The sequence below is a fragment of the Puntigrus tetrazona genome, unplaced genomic scaffold, assembly GCF_018831695.1.
Source record: "Puntigrus tetrazona isolate hp1 unplaced genomic scaffold, ASM1883169v1 S000000148, whole genome shotgun sequence".
NCBI classification, from domain to species: Eukaryota; Metazoa; Chordata; class Actinopteri; order Cypriniformes; family Cyprinidae; genus Puntigrus; species Puntigrus tetrazona.
Window position 1 is genome coordinate 2,596,969 of NW_025047824.1, and position 24,752 is coordinate 2,621,720.

Below are 24,752 nucleotides of genomic sequence, written 5' to 3' on the forward strand. Positions count from 1 at the left end.
TGCCTAACATTCATAGTATAGTACTAATAGCAGTGTAGATCTTAATTGCATGTGAAGTGATATTATAAATATTTTAAAATAGAAGGCAATATTTGAATTCCTCAGGGTTCTCTGCACTGGCTTTTAGTACAACCAGAAGTACCTATGCACACACTCGCTCGACCAAAGTCCAAGATGGCGGAGATATTCAACTAGCTCATTAGAGAGCAGACTGATCAGTACATGTTCAGATCTCTCTCATGGATGGCAATCTGTGTTGCGCCATTTCTAGTCAAACACACGGTTAGTGCTGCAGGTTTATTGGCTCTAAAACCTTGATGAGATTAACCCCTTAGGTATGGAAATTTGGGACAGAACGACAAGACGTTTTCTCTATGGTGTCAAGGCAATTTGAACTGTAATCCAGCAAGAATTATGTGTTTATAAAACACATGGGTCACTCTATGGAAATGCCTTTTCAGAAATATTACACTTGAGAAAAACTTTAGGATTACAATTTCTTTATATTTTAAAATTAATCCAAATGTTATTTGAATAAATACAACTTCTTGAGCCATCAATATGGCATTATTGGTTTTTAATTAAATTCTAAATCCTGAATAAATATTATAAAATATACTATGAAAAGTGTAGGGGTGTAATGACGTACATATCGTTTATCGTACAATTCATGGTAACTTTCCAAATCACAGCGACCATCCTTATCCCCTTGTTACTAGGGGATAAGGATGATCACTTTGATTTGGAAAATGATCATGAACCATATGATACACGATACATGAATCACTACACCACTTAGAAAACAGTGGTCCCCTGGAGTTGTCATTGGTGTTACCATTTAACAAAGATATGTTCAAATCACCCTGATGACATCGCTTGACTTCCTCCTTCCTCTTTTCAAAAGATCTATGAAAAATGAATATGTTAAGTCCACTTTTTCTTTTCAGTTATCAGAAATATTCTCATTATCTCATGAAGCCAAGCAGTTCAAAGAGAGAATAGAAGGTGGCAGCAAGTCTCTGTTTTAGTAAATGATCTATTGATTCATTCAAATTGAATCTGTTGATTCATTCAAACTGCTGATTCGGCTATATATATTTGTATAAGCCCGTTACATGTTCAAAGAACTGGCTTACTCAATGAATTATATTTAATTATACTTTAATGCTCAACAGCCTATTTAGAATCATGGTGTTTTTGAAAGATGTAATGATGATTTCATCCACAGATTGACAGTTACACATCAGAAATGCACAAACAGAACTGCAAATGAATAACTTTTATTGATGCGACAGGGAGAACAGAATATCAGTGTAGCTAAAAGAAGTAAATAAATCACTAAATGCAACAAGACACAGTCATTTTGTTAGGTTGACAACAAAACGAAACAGCTGAAGTTGTGAATGCGAAACTACAAATGCATTGCATATTCCAAAATCTTAAGCCAAGATCTCCAAAATTAAATGCACCCTTTGGTTCACCCTTTTCTAAAGACTGCATAATTCCCTTCTTTAACTCTGCAAATCAATCTATGTGAAATCATGCTGAACGCTTTCTGCTTTTCTGTTTATTTGAGAGCTTCTTCACTTTTCTTTGACAACAACGTCAGAGAATCCATGCACCTGAGTCAGCTGAGGACAATCGAGCGAAGCCAGAAGTTTGTAAGGGCCGGGACACTTAGGAATAAATGTCTCGGTCAGGTTCACTGTGGCCAGGCTTGCAATTTCACTGAGAAATAGATGGAAAGAAAGACTTTTAACTATATACTAATTAAAATGAACAGCAGTCCGGATTTTATTTGTAATTTAATAGTGAGTTAATTAAATTCATTTCCTACCCATAGTTAACCGATCTGCAGTGCTTCATTCCTAGTCCCTCAATACGGAAAACAGCATTCTTCAGGACACAGGGCAGTGGGTTCTGGAATGTGATTTTTACCGGCACTTCTTTGCCCACCACACAGTCACATCCAGGCTGAAAGGAAAAATCACAATCTGTTTCAACACCTTCCATATAACTAATAGTTATGAAATGGACTCGATTATCCACACCCAGCTAATTATCAGTTGCTCTTAATTCAGGATTAAATGATTTTAGTAAACTGGGTGAGTTTCATCCATAAATACCAGCTGGTGAAGTAAAGCTTTCAAGTTTTTCAAACTCACAGTTATAACAAGATTGGAAGTGCACAGTCTAAAGTTGAAACGTTTGGCCACAATTTGCTTGGTTTGAGTGACCCGTCCAGCCACAGTGAGCATCATGGATGAATGATCCACAAGGTGTGTCTTATAATCCTCATATCGCAGACACCACTCCAGAACCTTGGCTAAAGATGGAGAAGAGAAAACACTGAATACATACTACTTTTGAATCCAACGGTAAATGTCCTCAACCCTAACAATTCAAATTAGTCAAAATGTTACACTGTTAAAGGTTCTTTAATGACATTGATAGTTCCATGAAGGATCTTTAACATCCATGGAATCTTTCCAATCAATAAAAGGTTCTTTACAGTTGAACTACTCTCTACTTACTCTCTACTAAGATTTATGGTCTTTGTATGAAAGCTAGCCCTATTTATCCTTTACGATGAGAACCATTGATTGCGTTTTGAAATTTTATTTAAATTTTTTTAATGAACTGCTTATGGTTTCTATAGAGCATATACGGCTTATGGTAGCATGTTTTACAGGGAATTCTAATGGATTTTGTCAAGCTATGAATACTTTTTTCTTACTTTCACTGGCCTTGAGCTCAAAGCATGTCTGGTCCTTCTTCACCAAGGCCTTGTGGACTCCAGTGTAGTATGCGGCAGACACCTGGCTGTGGAGGGTGACACTACGAGGTGAGCTGCATTTGTTCTTCAGAGCGATGCAGAGCACGGCATCCTTGCCCACACATGGGCCATCACCCTTCATGGTGATATCACAGACTACATCCTCAGCGCAGGGCAGTGGGTATACGCATCTCCTGGAGCCATGACGAAGAGCCGTTTCCACAGCATGGCGCTCCTCCTCTGAACCTGACAGATGTTGGAAGTGGAGATGAAATTACAACTATTCTGAGTGAAAGGGTCTTTAAATAATGTGTGTGACTTTTCACCTTCTGGGTGTTTGTAGTGGTGTGTGATATCCACGCGATTGTCTGAGCCAACAGCCTTGGTGCTGATGCAGTGACCAACTGCGTTCTTGTCAACATGGACCACAGCGAATGTTCCACAAGCTGTCCGCTGCCAGAAAACTACATCACTGTTCACCTAAAGGTGGTGTGTACATGAGAATATGAGAAAAAGATCCAAGTTTCAGTATACACCTAAGTATATGCTTAATGCTTAAATCACCAAGCATTTTCATACCTCTGCAAAAACGAAGGGTGTGTCATATTTGAGGAAGACCTGCCCACTGCGAACTGCAGCAACTGAGGTGGGGCCACAGCGGAAGAAGCCCTGGCTGGTTTCCTGAGGAGTGGAATCAACCACCTGCCAACCTCCGAAACCACATGGCAGATCAGGTCGAGTCATCCAGGCCTCATTCCACACGTGGTAGGTCCTGCATGGAAGAGAAAAAGAAAGAAGCATGGTCTCTGTGAATGAGATGAGAAGATAGAAGAGGAGACAGAGATACAATGTCCGTGCATTGGACAATTTGTACCTGTCTGCAAATACTGACGCTATTTGTGTGAACCTAATAATTCATATTACAGTTATTTATTTAGCAGATGCTTTTTTCAAAGTGAAAAGAGGACAATGGAAGCAATCAAAATCAACAAAAGAGCACTGATATACAAGTGCTATAACAAGTCTCATTTAGCTTAACGCAGTACATGTGGCAGTTTTTTTTAATTATATAATAAATAAAAGGAAAACAGATAGAATAGAAAAATAATAGAACAAGGGGTGTTATTTTATATTAGATATTATGTTAGATTATGTTATATTGTATTATTTTATTATTGTATATTATATTACCTAATGCAATGACAAGTAAGATTTTCTAAGTCATTATAAGAATGCATACAAGAATAACTGCAATGCAGAGTCAACACTTTTGCTTTTTAAGGAACACTGCATTGTTTAGATTAAAAATAAATATATTTAGTGTATGTTTAGTGCATTTAAGCTTTCTCACCAACAGGTGGTGCTCATCAAAGTACTTATTACCAAATTGGTGATCACCTTGGACAGTTTGATAAAAGGAGGGGCAATTTTAAAACAAGCCGTTTTAGAAATTGTTTTCTTTTTCTTTTTTTGGAAAAAGATAAATAAATAAAATACAAAAAAATCCCATGATGGTATTATATTGGACACTAATGCTGATGTTACAGTACAGGTTTCTATAGAATCTTACCAGATTGAATCATGGTTCAAGTTATCGATCAGATCGTAGTTCTCATCAAGATAAATGTCTACTGTCATAGACACATCAGTGTCATGAGCAGAGCAGAAGTTTGTGACTGGTCGAGCAGGAATTCCCAAACACCTCAACACTATGAGAAAAAGAAGAAGAATATAAGTACAATACATCTACAATCACTTTCTCAAAACCTTTTCTTCTCGTCCAGTCTGCAGGAACTCTTACGTGTGTTGGTAACTCCAGCAAAGGCCAAGCTCTGTCCATATTTGACAGGTATTCCTCCACATTTGTGGTACTGTTTCAGGATGGCACTGCTGCTGCACCAGGATGCTGGAGCAGTTCCATCTCCATAGCAGTTTGACCAGTTAGCCACCAGTACTCCACAGTCATCATTGGCATTAATCTTTGAAAGGGAGAGAGTCAAAACTGATTATCTCTTCTCTTGCCAAAAATCAAGTTTTCATGGATGTTTATGAGGTTTTATGACATGCCAATGAAAGAAAAGTGTAGACTCACCATGGCAGATATCACTCTCACCACGTTAACAGGATCTCCCCATCCAGTGCAAGGGCCACCACTCTTCTCCAAGACATAGAGACAGGCAGCCAAAACTCCTTCATCAAACTAAGAATCAGAAAAATATAATTAAAATGCTAGTGTGCAAGCTCTGTGTTTTATAAAAGACAATAAAATTGTATTCCAGCACTTCGGATTAAATATATTCTTCTGCTAATCCACTTTTCTTATTTTGATGTACACTAATAAAATGTTTGGATCTTACTTGACCGAAGTTCCAGGTTCTGGAAGCGATCTGATGTTTAGTTCCATAGTAGATTTTTCCCACGTCATTCAGCACATACTCAACTCTCTGGGCCTCGTCATCCAGATACACAGTGTCATCTGGTAAAGAGAGAGAGGGTTTCAATTTTACAATCACTTATTGAATACAAAAAAGTTTTGTTTCCTTTTGACAGATGCTTGCTTATTACGAGCAGAATCATTCAGTGCCATTCGTCGCAAAATACTTTTTTTTGAGGTAACAATCAAGACCAAAACCATTTTTTATGTAATTCCAGTATCGTTTCTGTGAACTTGAAATGTCTGTACCATTCTATGATGCATCTTTGTTTCTGTGAGCAAGGTTTAATGCTAAAAATGAATTTACATGAGGGACTGAAATCTTTAGCATTTTTCAAAAAATGCTTCTGCTTGGAATTTCAAAAGTAAAGAAGGAACATTGTGATGTGATTCAAAACTCTCATATATATTGTATTCATACGTACCTTTACACCAGGGGTTGAACAGCATGTAAATGTCATTGCAAGGGTTGCAGAATGAAGTGGCCCTGCCCTTTGGACCACAGGTCACAATGGTGAGGCTGTATCGTCCAATGCAAGCAGTCGGAAGGGAGTACACACACAGTTTGATTCGGTTTTGTACCCGTTCAACAATCTTGGCCTCCCAACGGCATTTCTTGAATTCATCCACTAATGGGACAATCACCAGAGTGCCGTTGCGAACGGATGGAACATTACCTGTGAAATAAAAACAAGTATATGTCAACTTAATCTACCAACCCTAACAGTGTACTCTGAAAGTTAGCAGACATGTAGTTGCAAATTAATGACAACTAGAATTACTAAAATCCAACCTAAGTTACCTAAAATTAAATAGAAGTCAAATTTACTTATAAAGACTTAACTGACCAAGTCTCAGCTCCAGGTGAAGTTGGTCACATTTCGGATTGAATGGCCGGGAAAGCTCAATCCACATCTGGAAACACTGTCCTCTACGAACAATGAGGTTATCGCTGCGGAAACAGCTGGTGTGATGCTCCTGGCGATTCTGACACTTCCAGAATTTCATCAGGTCAACAGAACGAACCTGCAGAACCAAATCTGAGAAAAACCAAGCAGAGGAAATCAATTAGGACCTTTAATGGACAGATTCCGCTAAGATCTACGGCCCTCACCTTCGCAGGTGCGCACAACCTGGCAGTCGTCCACACAGCATTTCGAGACGACTTCCTTGCAGTCATATTCCCAGCGCGGCCTCACATAGTCGCAAGGGATGGCGCAGGGGTTGTTGCACGGGTTGACGCAAGGAACCACGCAAGGTTTCAAGCAAGGGTTGATGACGGGTTTTGCGCAGGGATTCACACAAGGATTGACGAAAGGTTTCACGCAGGGGTTACTGTAAACCGGCACACAGCCAGACCCACTCCAGAAGCGGTCAGACTCTAGTTTAATGCCTGGGAAACGGCCGATGTTGCAGAAGTTGTTGTACTTTATGATAGACATGCTGCAGGGTGCAAAAATTTGATTACTTGACATTTAAGTGGTTAAACATCTTTAAAAACCAGCAAAGCATATATACTGTATATAAAGTTGCACTGAGTATGTTAATTGCATATAATTAAATATCTCTCCAAATAACCCTGAATGCAGATTATTTTTAGTTACTTACATGTTTGCGTTTCTTGCTCCGCTGTGATGTTGAATCTGAAGAGGTTTTTAGCCCTCTTTGGTAACAGAGTAAACGGGAAGCAAAGCGAGTCTGGCTTCTTTTGCTGTGACGCTCTTCTCCGTTTCAGTCTGGTATATATTCACTTCATTCCCAACCCATCCACATGAGTAATTTGTGTTCCTATACTATTTCACTGTCTCATGAAAGGATTTTAGATGAATCACACGGGTTAATTTACAAACAAGCTGTAATGGGGCACATTTTTCGGCTTAGTGTAATTGTTCTGATAAACAGGCAGAGCTGTAACTGAGCAGTTCAAGAATAAAGGAGCACATAAACGCGTTTACCTGTGGAATATATGTTTAATGCTATAGCGGTTTAGATACACCTGCTCATTCTTTATTACTGCTTTCTACATTTTAGAATAATAGTAAAATCCAAAAATCCAAAAAAACAGCTTTTTCAAATTCGCCACCCTGTGTCTATTTGAATCTACTTGAGACTTTATACTGAATGAATTTCATAAAAAAAAATAATAATAATAATTTTGGTATTATTGTCTTCTCTTCCAGTACAAATATCGAAATATCCTTAAACAGGGACATTTGAAATTATATTTTACTTGTTGTTATGTAAATAAATATGACACACATGGTGTGCTAACAGTTTTATTTAAAATTTCATAACTGCCACATAAGCGCCATTATCAAAACTGTCCCAAAAATGACATCTCAAATAGATCAAAAAGCATAAAAGGATTAAAAATTGTTGTTAGATTAAGTGTAATTGACGGCATAATCATCCAAAAAAAAAATCAATGAGACAAACAAAAAGAAAAACTCCTACTGTAAATGTTAGGTTTGGCGATAATGATATACCATCAGTCAAATTATACGTGTCCAGTCTGTATTTCTTAAATGCATAATTTGCCTAATTTCTGATCAGGGGTTGGACGCATACATTTGAGTAAATTAACCATTAATGGAGGTAACCTGTTTTGCATGAATGATAAATCTAACCTTCCTTGATTTTTCAACCTGGACTCAATCATTAGCTATTAAGCACGATTATCCTGCAGGTTTTAATTTTCGTTTGCATCTGCAACAATATCTCGTTTTCCCAGTCAACAACTCTGTAATTATCAGATCACGTCGCTATGCTTCCCATGCAACTTAGCCCTGGTCTTTGTGTCAAAGCCCTGATTTTGCATCATAGCCAACTCAGTGAACAAAACTACGTGCTCAGTTTGATAAAAGCTTGTAATATGAGCGCAAAGAGATTGCCCCAACAGAAGTCTTACAGAATCATTGTGGCAGTATTTTAATGTTTGGGTGAATGAATGCGTAGCTAAAAAGATAACTTACTGGACATTCAAGCTTAATTGTTGCTCAATGGTGTCTCCACCTTTGGGTAGGACTCGGTCTTTGAAGCATAGGCAGGATAGGAAAATAAATTGGATACTAATGGCACTAGTTAGGTCAGTAAAGTCTAGTTAGTAGGCATATATATATGTGTATGTGTGTGTGTGTGTGTGTGTGTGTGTATGTGTGTGTGTGTATATATATATATATATATATATATATATATATATATATATATATATATATATATACATACACATGTGTGTGTTATGTTTTTAGCTTCAGAAAAGGCCTTTTAAAACACATCTACACAAGGTCGATGTGCTTTGTTTCTTTCATGCTGTGTAATACTGTATTCACATTTTCACGAAAACAAATGCTTACATTAAAAGAAAAATCTCTGCTTTCACAGATTACTTTCAATCCGCTTTAAGTTTTCGATAACTGTGCACGACATATAATATTATGGCAAAGGTGTTTGCAACGTAAAACAATTGTGTTTGTGATATTTCAAATGCAGCGCTTCGTTTTTCGGGAGATATGAGGCAATCTGTGTTAAATTTTTGCCGTGTAAAGTGTAGCGAAGTTACAAAATGTGCGTAAGCAGCTAAAAAAAACGTAAAGCGTTTGAAGGCTGCGAAAAAAACTGCAGGCTGCAAGCAAGCCTATGAATGAATGTTGCAAAGTGATGTAAGACCCCGTAAGACCCTGTGCACGCGTGAAGCTCTCTTCAACGAGCTGCTTATCTGAATCAGGTGTGTTAAACAAGACGGACATGCAAAATATTACAACGAGGGGGGTCGGGAGGACTGGATTCGAGAATTACTGTATCAGAGAACAAGCAGAGTTACTGTATATGAAGATGATGCAATATCAGCACCGGCCATAAGGGGGCAGCTAAACTATCAAGGCTGTGAGTGAAACCACAGACTTCCTTCTCACCGTTTCAACAACCAGAAATTCAATGACTTAGCAGTCATCATTACTGTACTAAAGCACTACTTTCATTTTTTTCTAAGCAAAATTGTACGGCACGCACTGCATCGGGGAATATCAAAGCGTACATCTGCGAAGCGTCCGGAAAAAACGAAATGCATTTTAGCATACAGAATGTCACGAAAGCGTAGCAGTGTTCTGTGCTCTCTTTCCAAAAAGGGGGGCAGGAGGATTCCGCAGCGTGGTGCTTCTCACAAACCGGCTGTAAAATAAAAGATGCTAAAATATATGTGAAATTCGCATCCGTGTGAATAGTAGTTACAACAAGATTTTGTTACAAATATAAATAAATAGGCCACAGATACACAATTCTGTAAAAGGCCGGCATCTGGAATGAGTTATCGGTGTGTTTTGTGTAGGAGAGAAAGCATGAGTGTGTGTTTATGTGTGAGTGTGAAACCACACACCACCAGGAAACAGAATCTGGTGAGAACATGCTATTTCAGCAGAACTGCGAAAGCCATTTCACTTCCTCTCAGTGTTGCTATAAGCAACAACTCTTCTGCTGGGGTCAGTCCGTATTCCACTACATGCTGATAATAGTATTAGAACAACACTGCTTAAGAACGAAGTGTTCGATAATAATGAATAATTTAACAGTAATTAAGTTATATATACATATGTATGTAATATTATATAAGAATCACTGGTGATTCGCTTTACTTCATAAGTAAATAAATTCATAATTCATAATTAAAGACTTGGTGGTAACCATTTAGTTATGGATAGGTTGGATAAAGAAACAACTTAAACAACATTTTATATCTTTTTATTTTAATTTTTTTTAAGTCATAATAACAGTCATAACATAACAACATTAATATTAATATTTTATAATGTGTTCAGAAACATCAAAATACACAACTGCATATATAATTAATATCATAATCTTCATTTACTTTAAGTAAAATGTCCTATTTATTATAATTTTGAGACAATTAAAAGGGAAATATATATATAAGAGAGAGAGAGAGAGCTGTTTAGTTTGCATAAATATTTGGCATATTTTAAGGACTTTTTGCACTGCATTTCATGACATTTAATGCTTTATTTCAGAGTAAATGAAAATAATAATGAATAACACCTCTTTCAAATCCGTAAGGTACAGTAATTACTGCATATTTTTACATTTAAATGTGTGTTGTACATACAGGTTCATATATGTTTATCTTGCCTGGTTGCATAAGACTTGTTTTTGGAAGTTCCTTGGAAGAAAAAACTGATGCATTGCTATGGGATCAGCCTCGGTAAGAGGAAGACACACTTCCTCATGCAGGACAGAGGCCAAAGAGGTCAAAGCAGCAGCAGGTCGCTTGCCTGTCCGCATAAAAACAACAACAGTTAAGCACAGGCCTGTTTCTAAATGATACTGTAAAACTAAAAACTTTGCTAAACTTCTTGCTTTATTTCCGACGTATGAAGAGCTGACATTAGAGAAAAGGAATCCATTTTATGTTATAATATCGCACCTCTTTTTTTATTTCACCACATCTGACTCCCACTTTACACAGAGGCAGGAAACACAGCTCGTACACTACAAGCTGCATCTAGCCACAAACCAGTCATGTACACACTGAGGTTAGCATCGAGAACAAACAAAACAAGCTATCGAGATCTCTGGAAGATGTCAGACTGATAGGGACAGATATCTGAATACATGAAAAATATATAAATGAAAAAAACAAAGCATCTTGCGCATATTATTATGAGCTTGTTATGTCCCATTTGCTCTTTTTAAACTATCACTTTATAGACTTATACAATCAGATACAACAGTTATATATTACAGTATAAACTTCACTTCAATGGCATGTAATGACCTGGTGCTCTTAATTTTTATTGAAACTATTTAAACTAGAGTGAATTAAGCTACAAACCTGACCATAACACACAGTGCAGCTCATTATGGATTGGTTTCAGTAATTTTATTAGCAGTAAACATAAAAAAAACATGTTCGAAGATTTGTGTCGGATGTTTCGACATGGAAAGCAGTTATCTTCAGTGCGCAGTGCAGTTGAGCGACTCATTTTGACACGTGACTTTTATTATGTATTTAGATGTCAGCTAGCAAAAAAAACAGACCAGTTTGTTGCAAAATGATTCACTGTTGTTTGATTAACCAAAAGGACTCACTTTTAGCACATGCCTAGTGCTGTAAAAATGCAGTTAAGTAGCTTGATTTTAGAAACTTTTATTTAAAATAAATGTACGAAGGACACATATGCACTTTGTACCAATGAAACGTGCATCGGTCATGTACATATAATACATATAGCAAGGGTACTGGGATGGGCCCATATAGAGTAAACCTACGGTGTTCAGTTTAATAGATGTTGTGCAAACCGTGATGGCCTTTTAAGAAAATGGTCATGGGCCTAATAGTTACAAGAATGCTAAACATATTGTTAACCGTGATGTTTAGCAACCTATTGCTAGTAAAGTTATGAGATGTAGGTTTGTTAGTCTGCACTTAACCCCATGTTTTTTATCATTCTAACCCCTTGGTGAAAGTAAAAGTAAACTTACCTTTCAACAGCTTTTTAACCCCATACACACACACACATATATATATATATATATATATATATATATATATATATATATATATATATATATATATATATATATAAAATGAGGGTGTGCAATGCTAGACACAGGTCAGGTTACATGCTGCATTCATCCAGCCAGTGACAATGACACAGCAAGTATAGACTTTACGGTTCATGGTTTGTAGTAGTGCATAGTGATACTGTAAGGTTTTTTTCTAAAACCCAGCTTGGCTGACAGGGGGTTAGTGGTCAACGCTTGAAAGAGAGAGTGAGCCAAAGCATGTACCTCTTTCATTGGTATAGCTGGGGTGGTGGAAGTGCTAAAACTCCATCCGATCTCATTGCAGCTATCAAACACAAGTTTCTGTTTTACTTCTTACCTGAATAGAAGGAGTTCGAGAGACAGACACTTTAATGCAGCGCACTCTCACGTTTCTTTTTCGGTAACGTATGTTTTAGTGTGAGCTAAAGAGAAGGCATACGGGCAATTAGAAGAAAAACAGTGTGATAAAGTTTATGACTCTGGGTGAGCGTGTGGAGAGAGACAGGAAACTCCTGACCGCTTCAGCTGACCCTGAGGAATGTCAGATTCCTACAGAACCATTCAACAACATCACATGCCAACAGCTAATGGGCCGGGTCACAGTTCACCTGAAAACTGTTTGGCTAATATGCAAAGCATATTTAAGGACTATAAAGACTTTTTGCATCTTTTTTAATATCTTAAAGCAAAAATAAATATTACAACGGAATACATTTTTTTATAGCTTGCATAAAGAAAACAACATTATTTTTTTAAATTTAATATCCCACTAAATACATTTTAATAAGCACATTTTAAGGACTATTTAAGGATTTTGCATTGAATTTCATGACAATAAAAGTTTTTATTATTACTTCTATCATTCTATATAAATGTTTTATCTTAATTATATATATATATATATATATATATATATATATATATATATATATATATATATATATATATATATATATATATATATATATATATATATATATATGTGTGTGTGTGTGTGTGTGTGTGTATGTGTGTATGTGTTTTAGTATTATTTTTGGGGGTTTTGTGTGTGATTATGGATGTTTTTTTTTTCTTCCTTAAAACATCGCTCTGCATTGTGTAGCTCAATCTTAAAACATTATCATGCATTTTGTAGTTCCAGTAAATTCATACTTTCCATGTTCTCACCAAACGCACATTTTGTCTCCTTTTCCTCTCTCTCACACACACACTCAAACATTCAGAAGTGCGTCCAAGAGTCATGGTGTAGGGGGTAATCTAGAATAATCCTTCTTTATTGGCTGTTACCGCTGTGACGCAGGTCCGCTCCCCCTGATAGATTCTGGGTGACATCTAGCCTGACCTGACATTACGGTCAGTCATTTATACACACAGTTACCAACTAGTCTATCTTACGCAGACACACACACAGTTCCACACAAGTCTGCCTCACACCCTCACAAACACACGTTTGCGTAGCCATCTAAACAGGGACTTCATTTGCCCTTAAATTAAGCTAATTACAATCACTACAGACTAAACCTACCGCACAATCCGAACCCTAAAATAAAACTTGCCGCACCTATCGGAGCAAATAAAGACATTGCACTTTTTATAAATCATTTTCGTTTTGAGAATGGCCACTTATGATGTCAGATGTAGTAGCTAACCGTTTTTCTGCAACCATCTTCTAACCATTTCCCCCCCCCGAAACACAGCATTTTTTTATGTTTGCTTCTTGTTAATGTGCTTCAGAGAGCGAAACCTCAGTACTCACCTGCATAAAGGTAAAGTTCGAGTTCCAAGCATGATGTCTTTCTCTAGAGGGCAGCATTGACATTCAGTATTATCTATAAAAGGCAGCAAGGAGGTTTTGTTAGTCACTTTTAATTGATTCATTTTGTATATCATGTATAATTACGCTAACTACCTTTTAGAAACGTTTCCATTTTTGACTATCTTTTAAGTTGATTTATTTCTTTTTTCCTGTTTTGGGGGATCATGTATCAGTACAGTTGTTTCTTTGCAACATAGAAACAGAATAAATACAAAACGCATAAAAATAAAAAATAACGTACCAAGCTATACTTTGCTTAATATATATGTTCCTGTACTACTTTTTAACGCGTGTCTGGATTGGTGCGCGCAGCTGTCACTCAAATTCTCCGTCACTCCTGCTTTAGTTTACGGGTTAATCTCTATGAGTCCTCACTGTGTGCAACCGAGATGAGCAACCAGCAGTTTACACAGAGTAACAGCTGACAATGTGATCATTCAGGTAAGTCTCCAATTTACGCATTATTAATTACGCGCTTCTACATTCTTTCAGTGCCCAACTGAACGGGATTTGCGAATGATTGGTTGACTATTCATATATTTATCTATTGCAGAATAAAACAACATGTAAAGACTCGACGCTTCCAGCTTTCGATTTAGTTGAGGAGAGGGACGGGGTCTTGAGCTATTTGACATTCGTTTTCCTGCAAAGGCGTGCCTTTTATTATCGGATCGCGATCATGCAGCAATCATTCTGATCAAAACGGCCACCCCCCGAGAGCCGTGAGAACCCACGTTCACCTCCCTCGCCACGAACTTCGGCGCTGTGCGCAAAGGCGCAAACGGGACATCTGGAGAGCTTTTACGCACAGAGGTGAGGCGCGGCGGCGCGCGCTGCATGCAACACGACGTTCAAATAAACTCTCGCCCGACTTTTTTCACGCATTATTGTAACATTTACTTCTCGCTTCCGTTCATGTGATACGGCCAACGCGACCTGATTGTAGGACTTCATATCAAACAGATCCGCAATCGCTCGCCATGGAAGAGAATTTAAGCAACCTGAGCGTGCTGAACTGGGAGCAGGTGAAGCGTCTGGATGTCATCCTCACCGAATCCATCCCCATTCACGGCAAATGGAACTTCCCCACTTTGGAGATGAAACCTCGGGATATCGTCAAAGTCGTGCGGTGTCGAATGGAAGAGCGCAAGATTCACGTCCGGGAGGTCCGGCTCAACGGTTCCGCGGCCAGCCACGTTCTCCACGAGGACAGCGGTTTGGGTTATAAAGACTTGGACCTCATATTTTGCGCTGATCTGAAAGGAGAAGTGGAGTTTCAGACCGTCAAGGATATCGTTCTCGACTCCCTCCTGGATTTCCTGCCTGAAGCTGTGAATAAAGAGAAAATTACGCCAGTCACATTAAAGGTAGGCATTTAGCGACTTTTGTGTAGGACTGGTCTTTTGCTCTTTTTACATGAGACCAGCTAAAAACTTTTGCAAACCTGCGTAGCCTGGTTTAAGCAAGGTAGTTAAAAGTCCTGGCTTGTAATTGAAAAGTTGTGGATTCAAGTTCAATTCAAGTCGATTCATCACCCTCCAGCAAAGCACTTAACCTCAGGTTACTCCATCAGGACTGTCCTTAATTTAAGTGTACTGTCACTTTGGATAAGATAAGGTTCAGCTAAATGACTACTTAGTAACTGATATAATTCCATATGTTTAATGCGTTAAATAAAGGGGAAGTGCACAACATGCTATAATTTGACACCGACTGGACTCAGACATGTCCTAGAGAGCGTATATTAGATTTAAGCTGCAATGAGATAAGGACACTGGTAGTAAAAACGCAGGTTTCTACTACAAAGAGGATTTTTCTAAACCAATTTACGATGGATCCGCTTTCTCCTGTCTCAACTCAGCGTATGCAAAGGCAGACAGCCTTTTCATGTATGCAAATTAGGCTGATGTAATTGAAAGCGAATAGCGATGCAATGGAATGCCTTTACTAGATATGCAAAGTGACTTTACAGTGACTTACAATATGCTGTTTTCTTACACACACTTCAAAAATAGGGGAATGGTTTTTAATAAATATTTATTTGTCTGCTTAAACGTTTCACATTGCACCCACGTACCCTTTTGTGCATCTCCATCTTTTAATGTATTTTAACAATTTTCATTGAACAGATCTTCACAGTGGCCTCCTCCCAAATCTTTTTGTCTTTCTTTCCTCAGGAGGCTTATGTGCAGAAGATGGTAAAGGTTTGTAATGATTCAGACCGCTGGAGTCTAATCTCCCTCTCCAACAACAGCGGGAAGAATGTCGAACTGAAGTTTGTGGATTCCCTGCGGCGGCAGTTTGAGTTCAGCGTCGACTCCTTTCAGATCCGTCTGGACTCCCTCCTCCTCTTCTACGAGTGCTCTGAAAACCCCATGGCTGAGACGTTCCACCCCTCCATCGTGGGAGAGAGCGTTTACGGAGACTTCAACGTAGCCTTGGACCACCTGCAGCGTAAACTGATCTGCACGCGAAATCCCGAAGAGATTCGCGGTGGCGGTTTGCTGAAGTACTGCCACCTGTTGGTGCGAGGTTTCCGTGCGGCTTCGGAAGCCGAGATGAAGCTTCTCGAACGCTACATGTGTTCCCGGTTCTTCATCGACTTCTCAGATGTGGCGGAACAAAGGCGAAAGCTAGAGTCGTATCTGCAGAATCACTTTGTGGGATTAGAGGACCGGAAGTACGAGTACCTGACCACCCTGTACAGTGTGGTCAATGAAAGTACAGTATGCTTGATGGGACATGAAAGGCGACAGACTCTGAGCCTCATCACCATGTTGGCGGTACGTGTTCTGGCGGAGCAGAATGTAATTCCCAATGTGGCTAACGTCACTTGTTATTACCAGCCGGCGCCGTACATTGCAGATGGCAACTTTAGCAATTACTACATTGCTCAGGTGCAGCCAGTCTACGCCTGTCAGCCCGCCCACACATTCGCACCGTGGTTGCCCTGCAACTGACCAACTGTTAATTCATATTTTTTCCAACATGTCTAATTAGAGCACCTGCCTAATGAGACCAGTTGACAAGTCTGTATTTGTGCACTCTGCAATGTGAGGAAAACCCAAGACTTTTCCAATTGGCTGCTGCCAGTTCGCTGCAAAGAGAAGCTACAAGCGCGCCAGATGAAAGAAAGGGAGGGAGAGTGAGGTAACTTGGATTCGTTCCCATCAGGCAGCACGTTCTACCTAGGCTTTCCATGGCTTTGTGCCAGGCCTACAGAAGCACAACACTGGCTGAGAGGAAACACCATGGAAACTCTACAAGAGTAATACGGACACAAAAGGGACAATCTTTGTGTTTGTGTACATATGTGTGTGTGATAGACATACTTGACGATTTAAAAAGATGTCCTGCATTTTGTGTTTAAAATGCAGATAGGTTAGCAAGAGATGCTCATTGAATGCTCATTACTCATGCTATCAGACTGAAATCAATGGACACTTTTCTCAAGCCAAGGATATTCTCATAGATACCAGATACCCAAAACAGATTATCAGTTAAGTGCCTTAAACTGAATAAAATTGCATTTAAAAAAAATTTTAGTCACTCTGCAAATGACCCCAAAGTATGTTAGTCAAGATATCTATTTGGAGTCACAAATGAGTAAAGGTAGTGTGAAATAGCAAATGGAAAACGAGTTTTAAAAGCCACTTGATCATGAACTTTCAATTGATATTTGTAAGACCTATTACTTATCATTTATTCATTTGGGGGTCTATATGAAAGTGTTGCATAAAAAACCTTTTTTTCATCCAAGGCACTGACAAGATTCGTACACCTGTGTGTAAGACTGTACATATGAGTTTTTCACAGCTTCTTGTCTCATCTAAACTGACCTCAATGTACTGTTGGCTCAATGCTGGCTTAGCGCAGATTAAATTGTCCAGGGCAATGCCATTACATCCAAGGCAGAGAATTAAAACAGGTAGATGCCGAACAGGAAGAGAATTAATGAAAGTTGTTTAAGTCCAAATTGTTGTTACATCCAGGTTACCTGGCGTCTTTCTGAAGGCCTAATTATCACACAGCCACCAAATCCAGAGATTATACCTTTGACACATCTGACCTGCATAACCTGGGGGATTAAGACCAGCAGAGACAAAGCAGCGAGAGGCAGAAGCTCATTTAAGAGAACATATACCAAAGATATTCTTGATATTCCTCAAGATTGTGAAGCAACAATACTTGACGTAAAAGCATCTACATGCTGTTGAAACTTAATGCAACACATTCCCCTAGTTGAATTATTCCATAAAGTCTGAATCTGAATGCCCTGACATGGCCCTGTCCCCAATGCTACTAATTCCACACTTTGGTTATGCAATACTGCATAGACTGTCCAATGGTAGTCCAAAGGTGTAGACTGGGCATTAAGGGCACATGGGAGCACCTTTCAGGAACAAAAATGGGACACTTTACAGCCACATGCCTAAGTCAGGAGTATGTTAAGGCCCTGTCCCAATGATACCCTAAGCCCTTGCAGTCCTCATCCGATTCTGCACTCTAGTGATGCAACGCTGCATAAACTGTTCGGTAGTAGTCCGAAGGTGCATACTAAGCAAAAAAAGAAAAAAGGGAGGGGGGGCATTAAGGGCACTCAGGAGCACCTTTTAGAAAAAAAAAAGGACACTCTACGGTCACATGCATGCAATGGTTGCCACAAATCTGTAAGTTGGGACAGGGCCTGAGAATGTACTTATGGATAAATCCGCTCTAACTGATCATACCTTCCTCCCATACGCTCACTCGCATATAATCATATCTCTTATTTTTCTACTGATTCTTCTATTTTTGTACATTGTGATGTTTGGGCTAAGGTCTTGGTTAGGACCTTACTCTAATGCTGTGAAAAGTACTGTTGCGTTTTATGAGTCGAAAGACCCTACCAAGCATTAGTGCAGCAAATTCTCAACAAACGTTGGTGTAAATTTTCATTTCGAGTCATTGCATTTGGGTGCCCACACAAGTGTGAATGTCTCAGTCTTTGTGCGTTTTATCTTCTAAATTAAACTTGTATGTGAATTCAGGTGACATATTCTGAGCTCACTACTGTCAACATTGCAATGCGTCATGTATTTGCAAACATGAATGACTCATTAAATGGTGATTTTAAAAGTTACATTGTCTCAGTGATGTTTGTTATCAACAAGCTGCAAGCCACTATTTATTATTGATCTCTTGTTGTTTGTCTATAGATTATCCCTTTCTGTTGTGTAGTTTGAACAAAACCAGTGCACAGCATGAAATTTACAACATGCTGATAAGACCAGCATTTCCTGTGTTTTGGATGGTTTTGTTGGTTAAAAGTATGCTAGATCAACACCAGCACTTACTGGCGTGAATCAGCCAGACATAAATACTGGTAAAATGGTCCTGTATTTTTTTTTAACACTTTAACATAAATTTTAAAAATTGTTGCATTGCAAAAGTCAATTTCTTATGCTTAGAGTGGCAGATGGCCAGTCTGTATAGAGTACATTACCGTTGGCTAAAGGATGCACCAATCTACCTGTTTAACGATTTCCACATATAATCTTCTATGTTTATTGTACTTTGGCAAAGGTACATCTCTCAACAGACCTGTAACTGTTAGCTAAGCAACACAGAGTGCAAGCAGATTTATTTCAGCCTACGTCATGTTGCCGTAGACAGGATATCACTCCAGCTGTCCTCAACTCTCCCTCATTTACTTTCTCCCATTTGTACTTTCTCATTAGGAGTTGCTGCTATAGCACCCTTGACTTGGGTATAAAAAAAAAACTTTCAGATATGTTGACTTGGTAACTTTTTGATTTATGGTGCTATTTACTGTAAAGTTTGAGTCTCACACATTCTCTTTTTTTCACTGTCCATATTTCCACTAGAAGCCCTACTAGGGGGGAAAATACCAATGAAAGCAGTCTAAGTTGGTTTGCTGATATTCACCTGGTCTTGCACATGCTTTTAGAGTTTATTAATCGCCGGACTTTGACTTCATGAGTCAGAATAGGAATCAGAGCTGAAATAAAATGGCAAAGAGATGAATTTACTAACCTGTACAGTAATTCTAAGAAAGTCAATATAGGCAATGCAGTGCTCTTCTGAAAATCAGCATCCTTTTTACTGATTCAATTCAAAACTGAATTGGAATTCAAAAGGTATTCTGTGAGATCAGTAGACCAATTTGGACTGGTATGAGTGCTTTTAACATGCTTTTAATATTTAGACTGTGGTTCAGAAAAAGTATGAATATTTCCTCTGTTTATGTTGGAAGATACGATTTAGTTCTATGAAGAAAAATAAAATTCTTGCCCAAAAAGGCTAAGGATGAGTCATTTGTCAAAAAAAATGAGCTGACTGTTGCAAAGTTAGCTTAACAACAAGGTCATGGAGTATAAAATTTCATGCTATAATGCATAAAAAGTAAACAGTGAGTGTTACCTTAGCTATGAGACAAAGGGTGCTAACTTAGCTAACACCCATTTTAATAAGAGCCTAAACAGTTTAGCTCCTGCTTTGGCATACGTATACTAGCTTAGCTTGCGCTCCGGGCTCAACTGGATGAGAAATTGGGTCTGAGGGCATGTAACGTAGAGGGGGCTGGGCAGGGCTAACGTTATCCTCTCGTTAAGCGGCACTTTGAATATGCTATATTTAGCGCTCCATGAGAGGGATATTAACCCATCTCCCCTAATCTGATTAAATGCTTAATAGTCCTGTGCTCAACAGTCTAGGGTAGTTACAGCGTTTGGGTTTATGAGTATTGTACTGTAACATATACGCCCAGGTGAGAGCACTCTCCTTTACTGTCGAATTAAGACTGTCGGGTCAGTGTGCTCTAAATTTTATTGCAACAAAGATACAGTTGGGGGAAAAAAGAATCCGAACAAAAATAGTATGCTGAAAAAGTTCTTCCTTTCTTGAGCCAACCTCCTTCTCATGCCTTCAGTCAAAGAAAATAAAAGCTTGCTCTACTAAGCTGAGATCTTGGGCAATTTGTCCACTGACCTAGCCTCAAGCTAACCATGTCACATGCTAATTAATCTGATGACCTGTTTTTACTTATTCATTTGTGCCATTTGTATGCAGTTCCTCATGCTAGACGCTGCCTTCCCAAGACTATGAACTGGCACTATATATATGCTATTAAACCAACAGTCCCACTGTCTGCCTTGGTTCAATCTGGAGTGCCTCCTTGTGACAAAAATGACATATTGCATCCTAAATGGACCGTGAAAAAATACTTTGCTTTGCGATATTGCAACAGATAAATTGATTTCAATCAAATACATCTGTAGGAGTTACAAGGGCCATTGAATACTGTTAAATGGTTTGTACTCACAAAACTAAAGTGCATGCCAAATTAGAGATTTTTGATTGATGGAGTACAGAAATGGTTTTGCACCAAAGCCTTGAATGTTCTGTGGGTTTGGTCCAGATGTCATAATGTTTATAGCACAATAGATTCTTCTGGTTCATATATATATAGTACTTTTGGCCCTTTTGGACTCTTTTGAAACATAATTTTCACACTGCAGTTTATAAACAACATGCTTTTATGCTAAAATTGCCTATAATAACATATAATGTTCTGTTAGAAAACTTGGTTATATGGCCCACCAAACATCCTGACCCCTGATTCAATATATCTGGTTTAATGATACTTTAAGAATAGTTGATAGCTGTTCTATTAAATGAGCATTAGAAGTGGGTTTCTGGCCAAACTATGACATAACTTCTTGTATTACAACATATTGACTGCTCTGTATTGTACATATCCATATAAGGAAAAAAAGTAAAAAGACAAACGATCTGTCAGTGATGCAAACTATGAAAACTACAGATGCTGGCATGTTGTTGTGGACACTGACCATATGTCCTCTGGTTCCCCTCTTTCTAACAGAGCTGTTGTTTGGATTTTTCTCTGCGTGAGACTACGACCTCTGACTCTTTACGGATCTCGTCTGTTGGATTCTCATCAGACCAATGAAGAATATTCCAGACGAGGATATCGCTGTTTGTCTGCGTGCGATAGTCAGAGAGGTCGAAAAAAAGGAGCGGGAGTAGGGTTTCAGAAAATCATAAACACTCGAGCCAGCAGCGATAATGCAATCTACAGTTTAAAGCTCCAAAAATGTTCGCTGTCATTCAAACATCCCGTCCAAAAGGAAAAGGACTTTCATGATAGTTATGTAAATATTATAAATCAAGATGCTGATCTCACATCTTGGTTCGCGAAACGAATTTTGCAGTAAATGTAGCATTAGAAAAAGCTCAGAGACGGCCAAACAAGCAGACGTTTTCAACAAAACATTAAAGTCAATGCCGGCCGGCAATGTAAACGCAGACTGATGAAGGCCTCGAAAGGGAGTGAAAGATGCCGCTTGGGAAGCTGGTTGTTAGTGGATGGCCGAAAGTAATATTCAGTGCTCACACTGACTGGCATTTTCCTTCTGCTGAATAATAACATGGATGTGTGTACTTGCCTACGCAGCGGGTGGGTATCTGTGGCAGTAGACTCGGTGGCGGAGTAATGTGAGATGAAAGTATTACGGTGATTGGCCAGACTTATGCGTAGGAATGAGGGGGCTTTTCCACACCATCTATAAATCTGCTGATAAACGGGACAAGCCGAGCGCAAATCTGGCAGATTTCACAGCTCCTCCGCACACAGCCATATTCCCGTCTGAGAATGTCATTATGGGAGCCTGCAGAGGAATCGGAATAATATGTCAGCTCGAGGCTTATTAAAGAAGCACGCTTGATGAATCTCTAGAAAACACCCGAGAAGATGTGCAAAAAACGCAGGCATCCTAATACGGTGGCTGCTAAGCCACGCGCACAGATTTATGATTTTCAAAAATTATACCGAGTGCTTGCATGCCATTCGTAACCAGATTAAGATTTTGATTTGATTTTACTTTGAGGTTGCGAAATGCTTGATGCTAAATTTTCAGTCAAATGTGAATGAAAGGAAATTATTTAAATGATTTAAAATAAACAAACTCTAATTTTTAGCTACCACAAAGCTAGCACAACGATAGAACGATAGATAGACAGATTGATACATAGATGGATAAATCGTTGGATGGAAGGAAAGAACAATGGTTGAAAAGATAAGTGGATGGGTGCATGGATCAGTGGATAGATAGATGGACAGATAGATTGATAGAAAAGGTGTATATATACATATAGCTGCACCACTTCTAAAAATATAATTTTTTGCACAACAAATGCTGCAAAAACCTTTTTGCGCGACATGAATGATTTCATGCGTTTGAATACATGCATTATCTTCCTTTTGATACTACCTTCCAGGAGCGAGTGTGTGTGCATGGATCTATCTCTGTCCGTTTGCATCGTCTGCAGTGATATATTAGTCTCCATAACTTCATAACCAGAACAGACGTCTCAGTAAAAAAAAAATCTTAGCCTGTTTGTAGAGCTGGAATCTTTCTCCTTCGTGCTGCAGATGTGCAGGTCTTTGATGGAGGGGAAAATCTGGAGCAGCTGGGCAGGAAACAGAGATGGAGAGCACCCTAAAACGGCTGTGATATGTCAGATATCTTCACCTCGCTCCTCAGAGGACAAAAAGACTGATTTTTCAAGGATTATGTGAGGTGTCAAAAATAAACTTCACAGAGAGACTTAAACTGATGTTCATCTGGCCTCGCAGTGCACCAAATAACCAATATGCCAGATAAATAAATCACAAAACTACAGTGTAATAATAAATATACAGTGACCTAGAAAATATTTTGACACTTAAGGATTGTAAATGTTCAAAATTTCATTGCATTAAAAGTATCAAAGCTTTTGACTCTTTAAGCATGCAGTTTAAAGAGATATATACAGTTTCAAATGCATTTCACAAAAGAAGTTTTATTTGGTTAATCAGTTACAATAGATACAGTAGATAGATAGATAGATAGATAGATAGATAGATAGATAGATAGATAGATAGATAGATAGATAGATAGATAGATAGATAGATAGATAGATAGATAGATCTTTTTCCAGCCTTCTTTTAACTCTCATCAATCACACAGGAAACTCTTTGTGGATAATATCTACAAGCGCCAAAATGTCTATAAGCTTCAATCAAATCACCAAAAAAACCTGGAAATGAAATTAATTAGAAGACTTTTACCAGAACGTAAGAAGAAACTAGTATTTAAATGGCCTTTAGACATTCCATAGGTTCATGTTATTTTCCAGAAGATATTTCTCTCTGTCATGTGTGGCTGCAGGCGTTGGTTATTTAATTATCTAGAATGGGTGCACAAGGTCAAAAATGTGCTTGTGTGTTCATATAATGAGGAACAGAAATATGACGAGGACATACAGCTGGAAGCTAGTTCCTTTGAACTATATATTTACCTAAAAAAGGAAAAAGCAACAACCGTTTCATCATTGATAATAATAAATGTTTATTGTGCAGCAAATCAGCATATTAGAATGATTTCTGAAGTATCATGTGACACTGAAAATTCAGCTTTGCATCACAGGAATAAAATAAATGTTAAAAATATATTCAAACAAAAAAACATTATTTTAAATTGTATTATTGTTTTATTGTATTTTTGATTAAATTAAAAAGAGAGTTCTTTCAAACACACACACAAACACACACACACACACACAAAAAAAAAACCTGCCATATTTATGAAGCAGCACACATATATAAAACAATTAGTGATGAATTTTTTATATAATATGTGTGTAATGTGCATATTTATCATGCGTATATAAATACACATATTTTTATATATTTATCATATATATATATACATAGAGAGAGAGAGCATTAAGCATATAAATATAAAAAACAAAAATCAGCATGTGTGTGTATTGATATATACGTAATAAATATACACAGAACATGCAAATATTATGCAAACAAAAACTTGGATGTGATTAATGGCAAAAGCAATTAATTGTATTGCATGTTCCATTGCATGTTGAAGTACCATCAAATTTTGAATTCGAAAATATTTCACGCTAAATTTCAAAATAGTTGAATGTTTGCATGCCTTGCAGTGTGCAATGTGCTCAGATTTACCTTCCATTTACACAAACTCTCTGCGCACACATTATATGCCACACTAATAGTAAGAGTAGCATCACAGTATGCTATTATTAAAATGTTATATAAACTCACCAACAGTGGTTGAAATTGTAACCAG

General features: G+C 38.1%; 2 protein-coding genes and 1 long non-coding RNA gene across 5 annotated transcripts; 1 reads left to right on the top strand and 2 right to left on the bottom strand.

Moving 5' to 3' along the window:
* Positions 1-1,301: 1,301 nt before the first annotated feature.
* Positions 1,302-7,874, bottom strand: tgm1l3 (transglutaminase 1 like 3). Of its 2 annotated transcripts, XM_043230301.1 has the most exons (14): positions 6,819-7,874; positions 6,325-6,653; positions 6,059-6,250; positions 5,636-5,887; positions 5,134-5,252; positions 4,869-4,976; positions 4,578-4,755; positions 4,347-4,485; positions 3,356-3,548; positions 3,103-3,256; positions 2,738-3,022; positions 2,166-2,326; positions 1,838-1,974; positions 1,302-1,728 (listed from the first exon to the last, which is right to left on the bottom strand). In XM_043230301.1, the coding sequence occupies exons 2-14, from the start codon at positions 6,650-6,652 to the stop codon at positions 1,584-1,586; spliced, it is 2,391 nt and encodes a 796-aa protein (XP_043086236.1). In that variant the 5' UTR covers position 6,653; positions 6,819-7,874; the 3' UTR covers positions 1,302-1,583. The 2 variants fall into 2 exon arrangements, with proteins under 2 accessions (XP_043086236.1, XP_043086235.1); XM_043230300.1 differs by having other exon boundaries at positions 6,325-7,874.
* Positions 7,875-11,821: 3,947 nt separating this feature from the next.
* LOC122332856 lies at positions 11,822-14,718 on the bottom strand. Its single transcript, XR_006248547.1, has 3 exons — positions 14,586-14,718; positions 13,525-13,597; positions 11,822-12,376 (listed from the first exon to the last, which is right to left on the bottom strand). It is a non-coding gene; the product is annotated as an uncharacterized LOC122332856 (long non-coding RNA).
* On the top strand, positions 13,927-18,706 carry tent5ab (terminal nucleotidyltransferase 5Ab). 2 transcript variants are annotated; one of them, XM_043230298.1, is made up of 4 exons: positions 13,927-14,025; positions 14,138-14,397; positions 14,531-14,951; positions 15,762-18,706. In XM_043230298.1, exons 3-4 carry the CDS (start codon positions 14,565-14,567, stop codon positions 16,542-16,544), a joined length of 1,170 nt encoding a protein of 389 aa, XP_043086233.1. In that variant the 5' UTR covers positions 13,927-14,025; positions 14,138-14,397; positions 14,531-14,564; the 3' UTR covers positions 16,545-18,706. The 2 variants fall into 2 exon arrangements, with proteins under 2 accessions (XP_043086233.1, XP_043086234.1); XM_043230299.1 differs by having other exon boundaries at positions 14,548-14,951.
* Positions 18,707-24,752: the final 6,046 nt, after the last annotated feature.

Bases quoted from the DNA above. Each gene is read 5' to 3' on its own strand.
- tgm1l3 (XM_043230300.1), bottom strand. From the start codon at position 6,685: ATGTCAAGTAATCAAATTTTTGCACCCTGCAGCATGTCTATCATAAAG. The intron at 4,486-4,577 runs GTAAGAGTTCCT...TTTTTCTCATAG, and splicing joins TGCTGGAGTTACCAACACAC to TGTTGAGGTGTTTGGGAATT. The intron at 1,975-2,165 runs GTGAGTTTGAAA...TTTTCCTTTCAG, and splicing joins CTTCCAATCTTGTTATAACT to CCTGGATGTGACTGTGTGGT.
- tent5ab (XM_043230298.1), top strand. From the start codon at position 14,565: ATGGAAGAGAATTTAAGCAACCTGAGCGTGCTGAACTGGGAGCAGGTG. The intron at 14,952-15,761 runs GTAGGCATTTAG...TTCTTTCCTCAG, and splicing joins TTACGCCAGTCACATTAAAG to GAGGCTTATGTGCAGAAGAT.